Here is a 17,390-nt window from a genome sequence, read left to right as displayed (position 1 = left end):
TTTCTACAGCAACAAAATGCAAATAACTGACAGGATTGAATACGGGTACATGTTTGACATGCAGAATATCAACGATCAGGCTCATTAAAATATTCTACGCAGACATAATCTTATAAAGTGAAGGCTGAGACTACTAACAGAAAGTTACTTCAGACTCACAGTGTCCAGTTTTCTGTCTACTTGTTCTTATTGAGAGAAATAAACATGTGTATTCAATCAGGTGTCAGCCGGGAGCGCAACCGGGTCATAATCAGTCCAGCTGCAGAAAAGCTCAGACGGCTCTGATGTTCCTGCTTTGCAAACACAGTGTACCTGAATGTCCCACCTGTCTGTTGCCTTCGTATCCAAAGGTGGGAAATGTCATGTGTATAGTTGTGAACCTTCGTGTCCGTGTCGTTGTTGGCGGCAGTTTTGTATTGATCCTCTTTTAAAAAGCGCACGTGGAGACCTGACGCGCAGCCGCAGCCGCCAGCTGAGCATCTCCGCTGTGCGCAACACCTTTAAACAGCTGATTCACATCGAAACATGCTTTAAACTTAAAACACCTCCCTGATAGATGAGCCTAATATGAGACCACATGATGTTTGTTCCACGTGACGGAAAATTGATAACAAAAATGCGTGTTTCGAGTAATTTCTTATCAATCAATTAATCGATAATCGATTAATTGTGGTCATCCCTAGATCAAATGTTATTCAGATCAGTGCGTTGATTTAGTCGTGGTGATGATGGCTATGACCGAGAAGGATGATGATTCTCTACCTGAGCACCACGGCCATATTTTAAACCCACGTTTGAGGTTTTTGAAATAAAGAATGATTGGTACTGTTGTAAATCTCTGATCTGTTTACCACACAAACAAAACATCACCGTCTAACCTGAGAGAGCATGTGGAGGTCTGGAGCTCACACTGCTTTGATTCCACATGAACATTGTAAACTTGTCTGTGCTTGTAGTAACTCAGTTTATATTTCATGGTAGACTTTTTAGATGTGAAATCATGTTTTCTAGATAAACAGAACAGAGCAGAATGTACACCCATGCATTTTTGACTGACCTCATGCTTTGTGAAAATACGTTTAGAGGTATTTTAAAAAGTACTTTGAATACTTCAGTATTTTTAAATAGGATTTTAAATCAAGTCATAATCTGACTGAGCAACTTTCACTTGTATTGGAGTAATGTTTGACTAGGAGGATCTATACTTTGACTTAAGTAATGAAGACGTGTACTTTGTGCTCCACTGGTGATTTGAAAACTTGCTCCTTGCTCTCTACATTTCATGAAGAAAACAGGACCAGGTTTAAAAATACTTCTTCTTTCTAAGCACACAATTGAAGAGACAAAAATAAACATTAATGACAAAAGAAGCACTCTCTCAGCACTCACTCGCACGATGATGCCCATCCTCTTGCTCTCATATGTGAAGGGGAATATCTGCAGGATGGTGAAGTTCAGTATTTGTCCAGTAGGGGTCCGCAGCTGTATGGAGGACTGGTCTCTTCCTACCAGAGTCAGACCGACACTCTCAGTCCACTGCACCAGCGACACCTACCAACAGCACACGGAAAAAGCTTCAGTGGGTGATTCACATATGAAGATGATGAAGATGGATTCATCTTTAAGTTGTATTTAATGTTTTTAGTGCATCTTTATTATTAAGAGGAAAACTGCTGCTGATAGTTTTTATTATTCTCATGGTGAAAGCTTTATATCAATATGATGTTCCATTACTTGAAGAAGAAAACAGTGAAGGCCACTTTGGACTGAGCAGGATGTCAGAGAGCACAGTAACCATTCAGGTCTTAATCAATAGCTCAAGCATTTCCAGCACTCAGGACTATTGATTGATAAATGAGGGAAATGTCCGTTTCTTCGCTGAAAATACTGAAAAAATGTGCTCGTTCCTCTCCGAAGGACACAACAGATGACATCCATTAATAACACAATGCGAACTTGTGTGTGTGTGTTTGTGGGGAGATGAAATTGCTCAATAACTTCCAGACCAAAAAGCGATATCACACACCTAATCCATCACCCGTCTCCTGACAGCTTTAAAAAGCGAAGCGGCCAAATGGGCACCGACGACAGAAAACAACAACTTACCGTTTTCATTTTTGATTTGAAAAAACCACAAATTTGGGGGTTTTGAAAATTACTTATTTTGGAAACACACATGACCACGTAGTCTGGCAATGCCTGACCAGGAGCTGCTTCAACGTCAGAAAAGCTCTGACTACCATAAAGTTTGTCATCCAGGTTGGGAAATATGAAGTTTTTGCTTAGTCACCGTCTACAAATAGTCACCGTGGAAGCATTTTTGGATCTGGCGTTTAACCACAGCGGCAGCACCACCTTGTAACAGCGACATCTGTGCTGGCTGGAAGTTTTTAACTGGACTGAAAACTGCTGGATTTAGTCGGTTTGACTCAAAACTACCACACGGCTGAAGTGTTCTTTTATGAGCTGTAAAGTCAAGTGATTCAGTAATGAACTCCTCCACATGAATCACACTTAATGTAGGTCAACTTTGTGACTGAAGGTGATTCTGACTTCCAAATATAGGCAAAGAAATGCGTCTTCATTTTAAGCATTTAGATCGAATATGAAAGTGTGCCCTCACAACGCGAGTGAACCATGCATTTAACAGTTAGTGACATTGCGTCCATAGAGCTCAAAGCCAAAACCAGATCTATATTAAGACTTCCTGAAAGCTGTAGGAAAACAAACTGAATCTCGCCCTAGATTGAACTGATACAATGCACCTTTCAGAGCTCAGCAACTCAAAGAAAAACTGTTAAAACTTTCATTCAGAGTGACCTAAAAGAAAGCTTCCTCTTGACACATATGTAATCGTAACAGATCTGCCGGGCTCAAGGAAGAAATGCTATCAAGAGGGAAATTCAAAAAAGGTCAAAAGTGCAATGGACCGGGGAGCACATTAAGGAAATCCGTATTTATGCCGCAGGATATGGATCGAGTCGAATCCTGCAGCCTTCTTCCTGACGTTCAAAGAATACATAAACTGATCAAGGACATAAATGTGGAACGGCATTTGGCCCGCGGATGTTTCCCCTCAACACTGGAGATAATGGACTCAGTCTGAAGATCAAGTCTGCTCTCCTGTCAGGCCTTCTATGTCTCTTATTGAGGAAATCATGCTGAAGAAGAGGGACTGAATGTTTCTCAACAGGTCAGAATGAGGCATACACACATAAAGGGGGGATTAATTACTTGATATATATATAGTATACTCTATAAAGCATGGGGTCTCAGTGACGTCACCCATTAGTTCCTGAAGCAGAGTTTTGAAGCCTATTGATAGCAGTTGCTATATTGGAAATGCTAAATCAAGAGAACATTGCTTGAAAAATATGATCAGGTAGTTTAAGAATCCATATTAAGAAAATACAAGGATTCGGGACAGATGTGTTGGAGACAATGTGGCTCAATGGTTTTTATTTATTCTGGGATTGGCCTAAACTGAGTTGATATTGGAATCCACAAAACATCAGGCAAGGTGGTTGAGAGTCAAGTACCCATGACCTTTGAGGCTCTAAACTTGGGTCATGTTCTGTGTCTGAAAAAGAGGAGTGATACAAAGCTACTGCATGTGCATTAAGCAGCCAGTAAAAAAAAATCAATCACCAGAAGGTGGCATAAACCAGCAGCACCCACTGTGGATGACTGGTTTGGAATACTTTTGGAAATATTTAAAATGGAGAAGTTGACTTACTCCAAAAGGACAAATTCTATCAAATTTTGAATAAGTTGATTAAATGTATAACCCCAGTGCGAGCAGAGTTTGTATGACTCCACCAACAAGGTATTAACCCTCCCCTTCTTTAGAGAATAAAACATAAATGTAAGCTTACTCAGTTCTTATGTAAATAGTTATATATCTGATGGTTTGTGTAAGGAAGGTGTGTAGGAAAATGAGTGTTCATTACTGACTGAAGAGGTGAAGATTACTACACACTACCAGTCACAAGTTTGGACACACCTTCTCAATCAATGTTTTTTATTTATTTTAATTATCAACATTGTAGATTAATACTGAAGACATCAAAACTATGAAATACTCTGGTTTTACCATAATCTGGATTACAACAGTAGTCAAATAGGGCTATCCATTGTGTGCTAACCCTACCTCTGATCAACACAACTGATGGTCTCAAACACATTAAGAAGGCAAGTCATTCTACAAATGAACTCTTGACAAGGCTCGTGTTATTTAGAAACCATTCCAGGAGACCACTTCATGAAGCAGACTGAGAGAATACCAAGAGTGTGCAAAGCTGTCATGAAGGAAAAAGGGGGCTACTTTACAGAATCTAAAATATAAAACATGTTCTGCTTTGTTTAACACTTTTTTGTGAATTAAATAATTCCTTGAATGAGAAGGTGTGTCCAAACTTTTGACTGGTAGTGTATGTTAAAAACAGAATATTTAAAGGCTCCACAGAAGCATTTTACTTTATTGTTGATAAAACTAATTTGAATGTCAAATAACGGACCAGTAAGTATTGTGCTCTGAGTGGCTGAGTGTCTGAGTGTCGTACCTCATCTGGGCTGGAGGCCTGGTAGACTCTGCATGTGTCTTCGTAGTGCTGCTCCGCCTCGGCCTGGTCCGTCACACCGTTGGCCTCGTACACCGGCGTCACGTTGTGCACCAGGGCGATGGCCTTCACTGCCTCGTGAACTCTGCTGCTGATGGTCTTGCGGACCTTTGTGGCTGCTGGACCTCTGGAGGCTGGTAGGTCATGGGTGGGCTGAAGAGAACAGAAGAAGAAGAAGTGCTGTTATTAAAGACGTGGCATTGGAAGCTGAAGGGAGCTGTAACAGCCTTTCATTCCTTGAGTCTTTCATTGTGGTCAAGGTTGTTCGAAAGGTGTGCAGCAGAGCTCGTAATGTGCAGCATCTAATAAAAAAGGAGCTGCTGAAGTGACTTAAAATCAGTGTAAACTGAAAAGTAAACATATGTATGAACACAAAGACTAGAGAAGTGAAGGTCTGAGAGAGTAGCTGCTTTTCTAACCCCCATCTCAATCATGGCAGCGATAGTGGTGTGTAAACATAACCAGATGTGTAAAGTAAATATGGTCACTCTGCCTCGGCATTGTGGCCTTGCTATTTTTAGAAGTCTGTGCGTTCCTGGGGTTAATGGTAGCGTCATTAAAGAAGTCCGGTCAGTGCTTCGCTTGTGGGCTAATCCTGTTTCCTGCCTCACTAACCTCTGGTGTCAGGGGGGGACAAAAGGTGTCATCTGAGGTCAGGAAGCATTCAACCAAACAATAATCACACACTGATATGTTTCTGACAACAAGGCGTGTGTCTTTTTGTTTTACCCTCTGCAAACATTTAGTATTTTCAACCATTTTTTAAACTAATTTTTCTTCTCATGTATGTTTTGTTTACCTGCGTGTATGCGCTGAACACGTGGCTCTGCACTTCATCCATTGAGTCCATCCCATACGCCACAGTTCCAAGATGGAGCCGCCTGAACACCATTTCATTTTGAGTGAGAGTCCCTGGAGAAGATTACATTAAAATGAAGACAATCAAAACCTCATTGTGAGATTAATTAAAGTGATTTGTGACACTTCAAGCTTTTGATACTTCCTTAAATTTAGCTTCAGGCATCAGTTCAAATGCCATTCAATGCAGCAATCCTACACCATAAATAACTTCTTTTTTTTTCTTTTCTCCAAATTGTAGCCTTCACAGAAATGATATAGGTATACATTTTGAATCCCATGTGCAATGTCTGTTTTAAAGTGGAAAAAAGAGCTAGCTTTAGCTTCATGTGACTATAGCATACCACAACAATGCACTCCAGGCAGACCCCAGGAAGACTAGCGACCACGTTGTGTAAGCTAATGGGGATCCGAATAAAGAATAAAGAATAAAGGCAGAGTGTGTAAAATTTATCTAGCATGTACTTGCAAAATGTCAGCAATTTGTGTTTTTACATCACACTAGGGCTGCAAAAGTACGACCAAAATGATAATCCTGATGATTATCAAGAAGAATATTGAGATAAGGATTACTTATCAGGATTATTTATTAATTTTTGGAGCAATAATTTCCTATTTTTCTTTTATATTTGCATAAACACAGCAATGCTTTTGGGAGAGCTTGATCTGATGTGCAGCAGAGTGTCTGCACAGGCAGAGCAAAGACACTTTAAATATAGAAATGTATGCATTTCATTTTTACAACTTTATATAAGTTTTATGCAAAATAAGAATTGCTGTAAAGTAGTTTTCTTAATCATGAGAAGGAAAACAATCATGATTGTAATACAATTTTGATTGATTGGGCAGCCCTGCGTCATACCTTTAAAAAATGTAATAATTGTCCATTCAAAGTGAATCTAATTAAAACTTTGACATGTACAAAAGAAGGTGGTAAGTAATAAAACAAGATCTAAAACAAAGCAGGGTGTTTCTAACATACTTTGGCTTCAATATGTTGCCAACACTAGCTTAGCTTTTTTTCTAAATGCTCACCTAAATTTTTGGGAGGGATTCTGTCAGTGTACAGAGACGAGCCGCAGCAATTTAAGCATTGAAATCATATCCATACAGATAAGTAGTTCACAGCTGTTTGAAGATAATGCTTCTTTTTATTGCACCGGTGCTGAAGTTGTAAGTATCAGGCCAACCCTGACATCAAGGAATCACATCAGTGTCAGGAAGGGAAAAATTGGAATTAGGATTTTTGCTTTGATATCTGTAGAAGTTTTTCTCCTTCTCTCACACGCTGAGGTTTCCAAACATTCATCCATATCTTGAAACAGACTCTGAGTGTCACATATGGTGATTAATGGAAAATGTTCAGAGATCCAGAAGCCTTCCCTCCAACACCAAACCTCTGTATCCTCACACTCACTTTAAAAGCGTTTTCCTCCAGTATATCAAAAAGACTTCAGGGGCCTTGCGCGTACATTAGCCTGACCTGCAGACCCCACCGGCCCTATCCCGCTCCGGACGGGGGAAATGGGCGATCATTTTATTGGGCATGAGGGCTGTAAATCTGACGTGTAACACCTCGCGCCTGAGGAAGTGCACTGGTGGAGGTGTTGTGCTCTGGAGGTGCGTACAGATGAGAGACTTTGGGCTTTTTTATGATTTAAGGGCCCAATAAGTAGCAGGTCTCTGGGAGCAAGAAAACCCAACCACAGAGAAACCCCCACTAAGGAAGGAAATGACTTTACTCTGTCCTTCTGGATACTTCTTTAGCAAATCCCCTGCACTACAACCTCTCATTTAAACCCTCTTTATTCTTCTGTGAGTTTTTAGGCCACACAAACAGACGCATGTTTGCATAAAGGATGCTGCGTCCGTTCATTGCGTTTCCTGCGGTCTAACCTGTTTTGTCGGTGAGCAGGTAGGAGATGCGTCCGAGTTGCTCAGGTATGGTGCTCGCCCTCACCATCGTCCCCGGGATCTTGGAGTCCTTTTTGATCATCCAGCTGAAAACCATCTTTCCCATATCTAGATTGACACGCAAACTGCACCAAAGAATAAACACTCCATTAGCTTCCCACATCCACAAATGTAAAGGAAACTAAAACATAATAATTTATAGTTAGAGCTGGCTCAGGCTTGGAGCAGCTCTTAGTTATGCTGCTATCGGCTTAGACTGCCTGGTGAACTGGCATACTGACACACTGGGATCCTATCTCACCCAAATCACATACTTTAACTCTGCCTGTCCCATTAAAAGTTACTAACCATGACCTTTCTAGAGTCCCTGAGCTCCCTTGTCTCATAGGTTTCTCTGAGCTGTCGGAGAGATCCTCCTGCTGTGGACTTTCCAGACTCAAGCTGATACGGACATTCTGGACTTCAGAGTTCAACAGCTACTACTTCTACTTGTCTCACCACTATCATCTCTCTCTCTCACTCTTATTTCTCTCTATCCCTCTTTCCAACCCCATCTCGGTCTCAGCAGATGTGTGTCTAACATGAGTCTGGTCCTGCTGGAGGTTTCTGCCTGTTAAAGGAAGTTTGTCCTTGCCACTGTAACTTGCTAAATGCTGCAAAGTGCTCTGCTCATGGTGGATTAAGGTGAGATCAGACTGAGTCCTGTCTGGAAGATGGGCCTGGATCTTATCCTGTCTTGATGTTGGGTCTCTGTTAATAATATAACACAGAGTACAGTCTAGACCTGCTCTGTTTGGAAAGAGTCTTCAGATAACATTTGTTGTGATTTGGCGCTATACAAATAAAGATTGATAATTTGAAATAGTACATCTTGAGACATACCTAATGGGAACAATGTGCGAGAAGAGGAGTATGAAGCGAAAGATCTGGAGGTACCAACGGCCAGAGAAGTGCTGCAGGGCCACCATGACCAGTGACACCACCACCAGGGCCCCAAACAGGATCTTAGTCAAACAGTTCACCTCCAAGTCAAACAAACCCACCTAGCAGGAGCAAGAGATGCAAACATTATGAGCCATATCAACCGAAACTGTCCAAAGTCAAAGTAAATACATAAATCAAGAAGTTAGGACATGAATCTATAAGGGGTACATTCAAATATATCCTCCTATTGTTTTCAAGCTCCGGTTCGCACTACTGTACCTTGTGCCGTGGGTTGGAGGTGTTCATGACACTGCGCAGCTCCCTGCCTGTGTAAATCACGACCCCCACCACTGTGCCTAAAGTGGGGGAGAGAGAAAGACGTAAAAAAAAATAAAAAGCAGCCTCAGGTCAATTTAATAAAAGGCACCACATAAAACACGGAACGTCAGGATGATGTTTCCCAGACTTATAATAATGACATGAGGAGACTTTTTCAAATGAATGAATGTCATTAGGAATATAGGATGCAGGTTCTTAAGTGCTTAATGGATTACATATGACAGCACGGTTCAAGTCTCCTGTGGAAGAAGCACACTTTTTAACCATTATAATTACCTGCCCCACAGCTATTTATAATGTCTGACTGCCTCATTATTTCCTCTGTGTGTGTGTGTGTGTGTGTGTGTGTGTGTGTGTGTGTGTGTGTGTGTGTGTGTGTGTGTGTGTGTGTGTGTGTGTGAGAAGTCTTCAGATCAACAGTTGAGAATGAAGCAACACTTCTGAGAAAAACACTAAAGAGCAAAGACTGGTCCTGGTGTTATTTACCAGAGGCGACAACGGTGCTGGCCCACAGGGTGTTCTCGATGCTCAGGCTCTCGTTGACTGGGGGGTCTCCATCCTCCTGTAACGGATGAGACAACAACGATGAAGACTGATGAGTGGGCGGGGGGAGACGTACATTATTATGATTGTTATCTTTGTTAAATAGAAGTTTTGTGAGCACAGCGCATGCTTCAGCTTCGGGATTGTCACAGAGACACAGATGTCTTTTTGTTACTGTTTCAAAAGCTTCATTCAGACGGGGCAGAGATCCACCATGCTCTCACCACACCAAGTGATATTTACAATGTTGTTGTAGGTGTTACGTAATTATTAATGGCTCTGTGTAGGGCTGGGCGATAATTCGACAACGGTAATTATCCTGATATAATTTTTCTCGATATAAATATATTAAATGTTCGATAAAATTCAATATAAATAAACCTGTAATTACACCCCCTAACCACTAGAAAGGGAGGAGGTGCTAGTGAGCCTTAAACACTAGTTGCAACCCAGCCAATCATGTTGCGGGATGAGAGGTAGGCGGGGCTTAAATACGTTTGGAGCGGAATGTAAACACAGCTGAAACAAGTGACATTGAAGACAAACTCAAAACCTACCAGCTCAAAGCAGAGTCGTTAGTCTGATACTGAGTCGACTCTGCGCTAACTATTAACTTAATACACTTCAATGAATATACTTTCAGGATGTGGGTACACTACAAAAACCCAAAACTAAGAAAGTGTTTCTGTCTTATTTTTAGTAAACAAATCTCATCAGACTTAATCTAAGCCAAATTTATTTGCTGATACAGACTCAAAATTCTAATTTTAAGTCTGGAGTCCAGATCTTCTTACGCTGACACAAACTGGAGTTATTTTTTGGAGACACTTTTAAAGTAGTCTGCTTTCACCCCATGTGTTCTTTCATGTTACATCTGTTTTGTAATTCTGTAAGTCATGATCTGTATCTCACTGGCTTCAAAACAAATTTACCTATGGGTACAAATAAAGTAACCTGAAACTGTTACCTGGAAATTACTTATTTTAAGGTCTTACATGCCAAAAATGAAGTCTGAATTCCTTGAAATTAGTAAAAAAATATGTTCCAATGGGGTAAGAAATCTTTACTATTTTTAAGCAATTCCGGTCTGATTTTTGATGTCTAATATCTTAAAATAAGAAATGTTTCTGGATTTGTTAGATTAATGTGGCTTATATGAAGTCCGATAAGGTGTTTTTGTAACAGAACACTTGCTTAGTTTTGAGTTTTTGCAGTGTAAAGGAAGAGCACGAGGCATTTCTAACACGTTTAATGTCCACCGCAACTGTAGGACAACTGAACACTGAATAACCGTGATGCATTCACTTCACTGTGGGAAACAATACTACTCTGCCTGTAACCCTTAGTAATCTTAAAGGGGAGATTACAACTCAAAACAATACTCTACAAAACTGATACACAGAATACAATATGATGATATGATGATATATCTTTGTTGTAAATTTAAATATAAATTACGCAAATTACCTCAACCTGAAAAAATAAGAATCTACAAGCTAAAACTTCACTTAAATCTCATTTTACATTAAAGGTGACATATCACGCTTTTTTCATCAATATATATTGGTCTAAGAGGTCCCCAAAACATGTCTTTAAAGTTTATGCTAAAAAAAACACTTTGAAATCAGATTTTGGTCTGCCTGAAAAGTCCTCTTCTTCAGTCCTCCTCAGAACACTCTGTTTTCCCTCTGACCACGCCCCCTCCGGAAGTGGATGTGCCTCGGCTCTCCAGCACGTTGATCTAATGTTTACATGTTGGCTGAATATACACGGCTGCTCAGAGATCACGTTACTTCAACCCTCTGAATCTGATCCAGAATCTGATCCTGACGGAGAGGCGCCTGTAGCAGGACCTTTCTGAAGGATTGGTCACAGATTTAGTGTTTCTTGTTGTTTTATTTATCAGTATGTCGACGTGTGTCTTGGTACACAGCTACGAACATGTAGCTATGTGGCTATGCTAACTAGCGCTAGCACTTATCCATGATAAATAAAAATCATCCACTAGATCTTCAAATCTGCAGACGTGGGGAGTAAAACCGACCTCTACCAGAAAGGCAGCAGGACCTTTCTGAAGGATTGGTCACAGATTTAGTGTTTCTTGTTGTATTATTTCTACAGCTACAGCTATGAACATGTAGCTATGTGGCTATGCTAATTAGCGCTAGCACTTATCCATGACAAATAAAAATCATCCACTAGATCTTCAAATCTGCAGACGTTGGGAGTAAAACCGACCTCTGCCAGAAAGGCAGCAGGAACTTTTCTGAAGGATTGGTCACAGATTCTGTGTTTCTTGTTGTTTTATTTGTCAGTATGTAGACGTGTGTCTTGCTACGCAGCTACAGCTATGAACATGTAGCTATGTGGCTATGCTAACTAGCGCTAGCACTTATCCATGATAAATTAAAATCATCCACTAGATCTTCAAATCTGCAGACGTGGGGAGTAAAACCGACCTTTGTGTTTATTAAGACAGCCTACAACTAGCATGCCTCCCTCCTAAGCTCCTTGTTAGCACACATTTGTGCAGGTAATGAAAAATGGAGGAGGGATTCAGTATTATTTTATACAGTCTATGGGCTGAACAAGCTCCGAGCTCTGACTCCGTAACAGACCGGATATTGTTGTTACGTAACAAAAACACGGAAGTCTGAAACGGCTCGTTTCACACACATTTACAGAAAGGTGGAGAAATCAGAACAGGGGCAGAATGGATTTTTTTCATTCTCGGGGGGTTTGTAGACATGCCAGGGACACATATTTCAGGTAAAGAACCATTAAAAAGTCAATTTTGCATGATATGTCACCTTTAAAGACCCGCTTCCTGTTTGCACCGTCAGAAATGATGGATTCAAGAAGCTCATCAGAAAACTAAACCCAGACACAAGCTAACAAAACATCTTCAACTTCCACTCAGGACCAAGAATCTGCGTTGAAATTTACATGAAACCGTGATTTGACATATTTTATCGTGATAACATAATTTTCAATATCGCCCAGCTCTAGCTCTGTGATCACATTTATAACATTTAGTGAAAAGTATCGTATCAAACTGGAGTCAGACAGTCTGAAAGCAGCTTCACTCACCCTGGTGAATGTTCCTATAAAGTTATGGATATCGATGTTCGGCTCTTCAACGTACACGTACGATCTGATTTGTAGAAGGTCCTGAAAGACATAAAAAAACACATTAAACTTACTCATACACATTATTCAACCACCCCTGATAATATGTCCCTCATCAGATAAATATGTCATCATTTACTCTCCATACAGACGCAGTGTTTGCTCTGTTGTTTGCATTTCATAGCTGAAGCTTCACTCCAGGCTATAATTAGTAGACTAACTGCTATGACACATTCAGAAAAATAAATATCTTCAGTGTTGTTTGACATATTTGGCGGTTCTTGTATTTTTTACTAACTCGTGGATCCTGAGGCACGCATTGTTTTCTCTAAAATAACATCCTGTCTCCAGGGGCTCCAGAGAGCGGGAGATGACAGAGGCAGCACGGTTGGAGAAAGCAGCAGTTCAGGGTTGAGCTGAACTCTAACTGACAATTATAATACAGATAAGGAATCTGCTGATGATTAACCTAGATTAATCAATCAATCTTTAGAGTCAAAAATCCTACTTTTTCAGAAGCTCAAATTAACTCCTTCACATTCGCTATGTTCAGACCTTACAATAACCCCAACACCAAAATTCAGCAAAGAGGCAACATTGTTTCTTAATAATCATCAAATTTCCTGTTTAATAATTGGTTGATTGATGAATTGACCTCTTCTGCTTCAAACCAATAAGCCAGTTTGCACAGCTGAAGCTTTACACCATAGTTCCCAGACTTTTCCATTGTCCTGAGGTGGTTAAATATTACTCACAGCCACATGTATGCATGCAAGAACTTGTAGGCTAACCTAAAAAACCTGCATATCTTTTCTGTATTTAAAAAAGGCTAGAAGCAGCACGATTTCCTCAGGGGTCATGCAGCAACAAAGCACAGACAAAAAATCAATTCTGTTTTTAATTTGCATGATTTTATCTCAAATTTAGCAACAATTTTTGTACATTTTTTTTAAGTAATGGATAAAATATGCAACCTTAAATTATGCTTTATATATATATTTTTTTGAAAGGCATCACATGGCCTCCCTACCAGTGTCTCAAGACCCTTCAGGAGGTTCCAACCCCCACTTTAGGAAACACTGCTTTACACCACATAGAAATCTTCTTATTAAAGGTGAGCAGGTATGCAGTATAATATATAGCAGAAGTCTGTAAAAGTATGTCAGAATCAATAAAATATTACCTTTAAAATGATATCTTTTTTACATTTAATTGTATCTGACCTTTTTTTAATCTTTTGTCTGTGTGATCATTTCAAATCCGAAACTATCTGCATAAATATCTTCCTCCTAAACACACAAATGTTAGTGAACACTGAGTAATTCCTCTTGAAGAAAGAGCTGAGGTGAACCTTTGACCTGTCACTCATTCCCTGAAGATCAGGCCACCCTGTACTTAGTTTAATGACTACTCTGTTCTGATCAAAGGCTTGTTTATCTGACACCAGGGGCAGATATTCACACATTTACCTGTTTTTATCTCATAAATCAGGATGTTAGGTAATGCCATAAAAATAGGTTAAAGCGCAGTCATTTCTTTCTACATCTTGACTTCCTCTCTGTTGTGTTTTTTGGACTCACAGCAGCAGTTGGCAGCCTCTGCGTGCAGGCCACTGGGAGGCGTAGTTTCCAGTCTGTCTCTCCATCCAGCTGGTCAGTCCGCAGGAAACAGGAGCCTGTGGAGGAGAGGACAAGAGCTGCTACTAACGCCTGACACAAACACATCCACCCCTAGGGGGCAACAATAGATAGGCTTTGACTTTGCAGGAGGCGCATTCAAATCCCTGTTCATGATTGTACAGGTTATTATTTTAATGTTTCAATAGAAGGAACAGTCTAATGCTGCTGGTGTTGTTTACTCTGCTACACATCTGTTCTCAGTTTGAGTGAATAAACAAGACAAGGAGAAGTGAAGATATTTAAGAGTCATAAATGAGCAGCTACTTCTGTGAATGGGACAAAGCTGCATGTTACTGTTGAGGTGGAAGTGAAGGCATCCACCCAAAACCCATCCCCCCACCAGGCCTGCATGCGTCATCCTGCCCAAAACGCCCAACCCTGGCCTAGGCTCTTCATAATTGACCTAATGGCCTCCACATGGGAGAGAGATAACCCGGCTCTATTTCCAGTAAAACAAAGCTGTTGTTTTTTCTTCCCCTGACAGGAAGACGCAACAACAACACGATGCATCCAGCTTCTTGGTTGAAGTTGAAGTTACGACTACAAGTCCTTCGTGTGATGCGTTGTTTATGAGCAGAGCCTCAGGGGGCTGTTATTTTAAAAAGGACTTAAGTGTATTTTGTTTATGTGCAAATTAAGGCTGCAATGCACATCAACAAGTTTGTTTTATCGCTCAGAGATCTTCTCTAAATCCATATTTGATTATTCAGATGAGGCGTCCTCCTCTCATGTCTCCTGTGTTCTCTCTGTATTTGATTTTTATGTCCCTGGATTTTACTTTTGTTATCTTCTCATTTGAAAAACAAAATTAGTCTTCTGACGAAGATGAAAAGAGAACAATGTCTCGTCCGCAGTAGCCGCCTCACCTCCCTGTAACATGGGGAACTTTGAGTGATAGTTTAGTACTGGACCCAATTACAATTTAGACATTGTAGGACTTCCTGCCCCGGGTAAGGGCTAATCCCTGCATCTCAGCGCCCTTTTAAACAAGTCATTTCCCCAGACAGGCAGCCCGGCAGCCGGCCTGTTGTGGAGATCTGGATGAATGACCAGCAGATGTTTACCATTTCTTTCAGAGGTCCTTAAAAAGATCATGTCAGCAGGAACACGCTGGTTCTAAAAGGAGAGGGGCAGAAAGAAAAACAGGACTTCAACATCACTTCCTGATGCTTCACCCTCCCTCCACCACTGTAGAGAAGTTTGAGACTTTTATGTGTTACCAAACAGCCAGTCAGTCAAAATAACAAAGCCCTCCTGCAAATCATGTTGTCGTGGCCCGAGCGGGACCCTGACCCACTGAACACTGCTCTGTGCATGGATTATTCCTAAGCAGTCGATAACGTCTAATAAAAACGTGTTATTCTTTCTCCAAACTCCAAAGCTCTCTTTGTCTCGGCTGCTCTTTTCACCTCCGCTGGTTGTAAATAGTAACTCACATAACTCTAAATCACTCAGTCATATTAGTGAAACGTGTAGGACAACATGTGTGACCTTTCCTTCAGCTGCTCTTAAATGAGTGATTCAGAGAGAAGCCCTCAGTTTGAAACTGAAGACAGGACTCACTTCTCACATTTCATGTCCTCAGACCTCAGAGAGACAGAAGAGAGTCCTCTAAAAACTCAAACTAACTTAGGGATTTTAAAACTCCAAAGAACATAAATAAATAGAGTTCCAAGCTGAGGGAAGGAAAATCAAACGATAACTACGATGTAATTGAATTTGGGTTTGAGATCTAATTAAAGGCATTTTATGTTTGGGTTTGTTGTGCATGCATTGAGTCTGACAGGCCGAGGCTCAGCATTGATCACAAGATTACAAAATCTTTACTAACTCCTTTCACCTCAGTCACCAGAGGAGCACACGAGATTAACAGCCCACTCCTTATTGACTGTCATAGAAACATTTGACAGTCCTGTGAGCCGAAAGTATATATTTAAATTTGTACTTTTATATGGACAGGCTCCAAACTATTTAAACCTCCTGTTATGTTGCGGGTCAAATTTACCCTTTTTAAAGTCTATTTTAGGGAGTATATGCCTTCCAAACTAGCTACATGCAGCATAAAAAATCTGGGCATTATGTGACAGAAGAGGTGTCGTGTTAATTTATCAACATCACTTCATGAAAAAATAAAAATAAAAATAAAATAAACAAAAATCTATGTCATGTGAAACTATTGTATTGATATTTAGGACTTTCCAATGTACATTAAAAAAAGTTTTAACTTGAATTTTCATGAAAAACGAGTGAGTGATCCTCATTGGACCATGATCTGTGAGAATTAAAGAACACCATTGCACTAAATCTTGATTTTAATGTTTAGTAATGGAGTTCAAAATTAGATTTAAAAAATGTGCATTGGGATTTTTGGGGTTCTGACACTTTTGGATAATTGAAATTACTCAAATTGACCCAGGAACATTATTGCAGTTCCAGAGAAACAAACATAACAGGAGGGTTAAGAGACTTTTTAACCTCATATGTGCCTGGACGGCCCCTCAGATCTGTGGATGCAGCTCTGCTAGTTGTGCCCAGATTTGTAATTTATTTATTATAGGATAGCCCCTTGAGATGCAGCATCTCGTTTTCAAGGGGGTCCCAGATCTCCCCTTAGAACAAGAGGTGACCAGGCCTTTTCAGTCAGAGCTCCAAGACTGTGGAACTCCCTGCCACTACCAATTAGACAGTCCACAACCTTCACTGCTTTTAAATCCTCACTAAAAACCTTTTTATATAAGAAGGCATTTCTCCTCCCCTAAATTGTGAATATTGCTCTGCATTCTGATGTCCTGTTTTGCTTTTTTTTTTCATATGCTTTGTAATTTTCTGCATTTTTTGTTGTGAAGCACTTTGAAACTTTGTTAAGAAAAGTTCTATATAAATAAAGTTTATTATTGTTACTATTAACAAACCTTTTCCACGATTATAAGATCTCCAACTTGAATCCCACTGCTTTTAACCTTCACCGTGCCTGCAAACCGGAACAAATTCAAACGTTAATGAAGTGTAGAGAAGCATTGTGAATTGTTTGATGGCTTTCATATGCAAAATGCACACACAATTCAAATATGCAACCTATCTTTACAAATCAGGAGAAATGTTTTAGTAGTAAATATCAGGTCTGCAAGAACACAAAGTTCCTGCGTGTGGTTCAAATCAAATCTGGCTTCTAAACACTCGTGTCCTCTTTGAGTGAACTGCTGTCCCACATGCCTCATCAGTCACCCCCGTGAATTTAAAAGCGAAGCAATTTTCCTCACAGATTTGAAAGAATGCCGGGGGAGTCGAGCCCTTTTCTCTCATTTCACTTGGAATGAACAGGCAAAATTGTTTGGAAGAGATCACCGACCCCTGACCTCCTCCCTGACCTCCGGGCTTTGCATGT

At 40.3% G+C, this 17,390-nt stretch overlaps 1 protein-coding gene across 1 annotated transcript in view; it reads right to left on the bottom strand.

Annotated features, from left to right (window-relative positions):
• The window catches only part of LOC117821541 (probable phospholipid-transporting ATPase IIA), a 54,474-nt gene that overhangs the window by 25,713 nt on the left and 11,371 nt on the right, over positions 1 to 17,390 (bottom strand). Inside the window, exons 5-15 of the mRNA XM_034695909.1 lie at positions 16,918 to 16,976; positions 15,070 to 15,121; positions 13,907 to 14,001; positions 12,288 to 12,368; positions 9,141 to 9,216; positions 8,595 to 8,671; positions 8,274 to 8,434; positions 7,374 to 7,516; positions 5,419 to 5,531; positions 4,563 to 4,772; positions 1,390 to 1,551 (exon numbers count right to left, since the gene is read on the bottom strand). Of these exons, the coding sequence (XP_034551800.1) occupies positions 1,390 to 1,551; positions 4,563 to 4,772; positions 5,419 to 5,531; positions 7,374 to 7,516; positions 8,274 to 8,434; positions 8,595 to 8,671; positions 9,141 to 9,216; positions 12,288 to 12,368; positions 13,907 to 14,001; positions 15,070 to 15,121; positions 16,918 to 16,976 (1,229 nt within the window). The remainder of the gene's footprint in view (positions 1 to 1,389; positions 1,552 to 4,562; positions 4,773 to 5,418; positions 5,532 to 7,373; positions 7,517 to 8,273; positions 8,435 to 8,594; positions 8,672 to 9,140; positions 9,217 to 12,287; positions 12,369 to 13,906; positions 14,002 to 15,069; positions 15,122 to 16,917; positions 16,977 to 17,390) is intronic.

The sequence above is a fragment of the Notolabrus celidotus genome, chromosome 11, assembly GCF_009762535.1.
Source record: "Notolabrus celidotus isolate fNotCel1 chromosome 11, fNotCel1.pri, whole genome shotgun sequence".
Classification (NCBI taxonomy): Eukaryota; Metazoa; Chordata; class Actinopteri; order Labriformes; family Labridae; genus Notolabrus; species Notolabrus celidotus.
The sequence above is the reverse complement of the archived record's forward strand: the minus strand, read 5'-3'. Positions and strand labels throughout refer to the sequence as shown.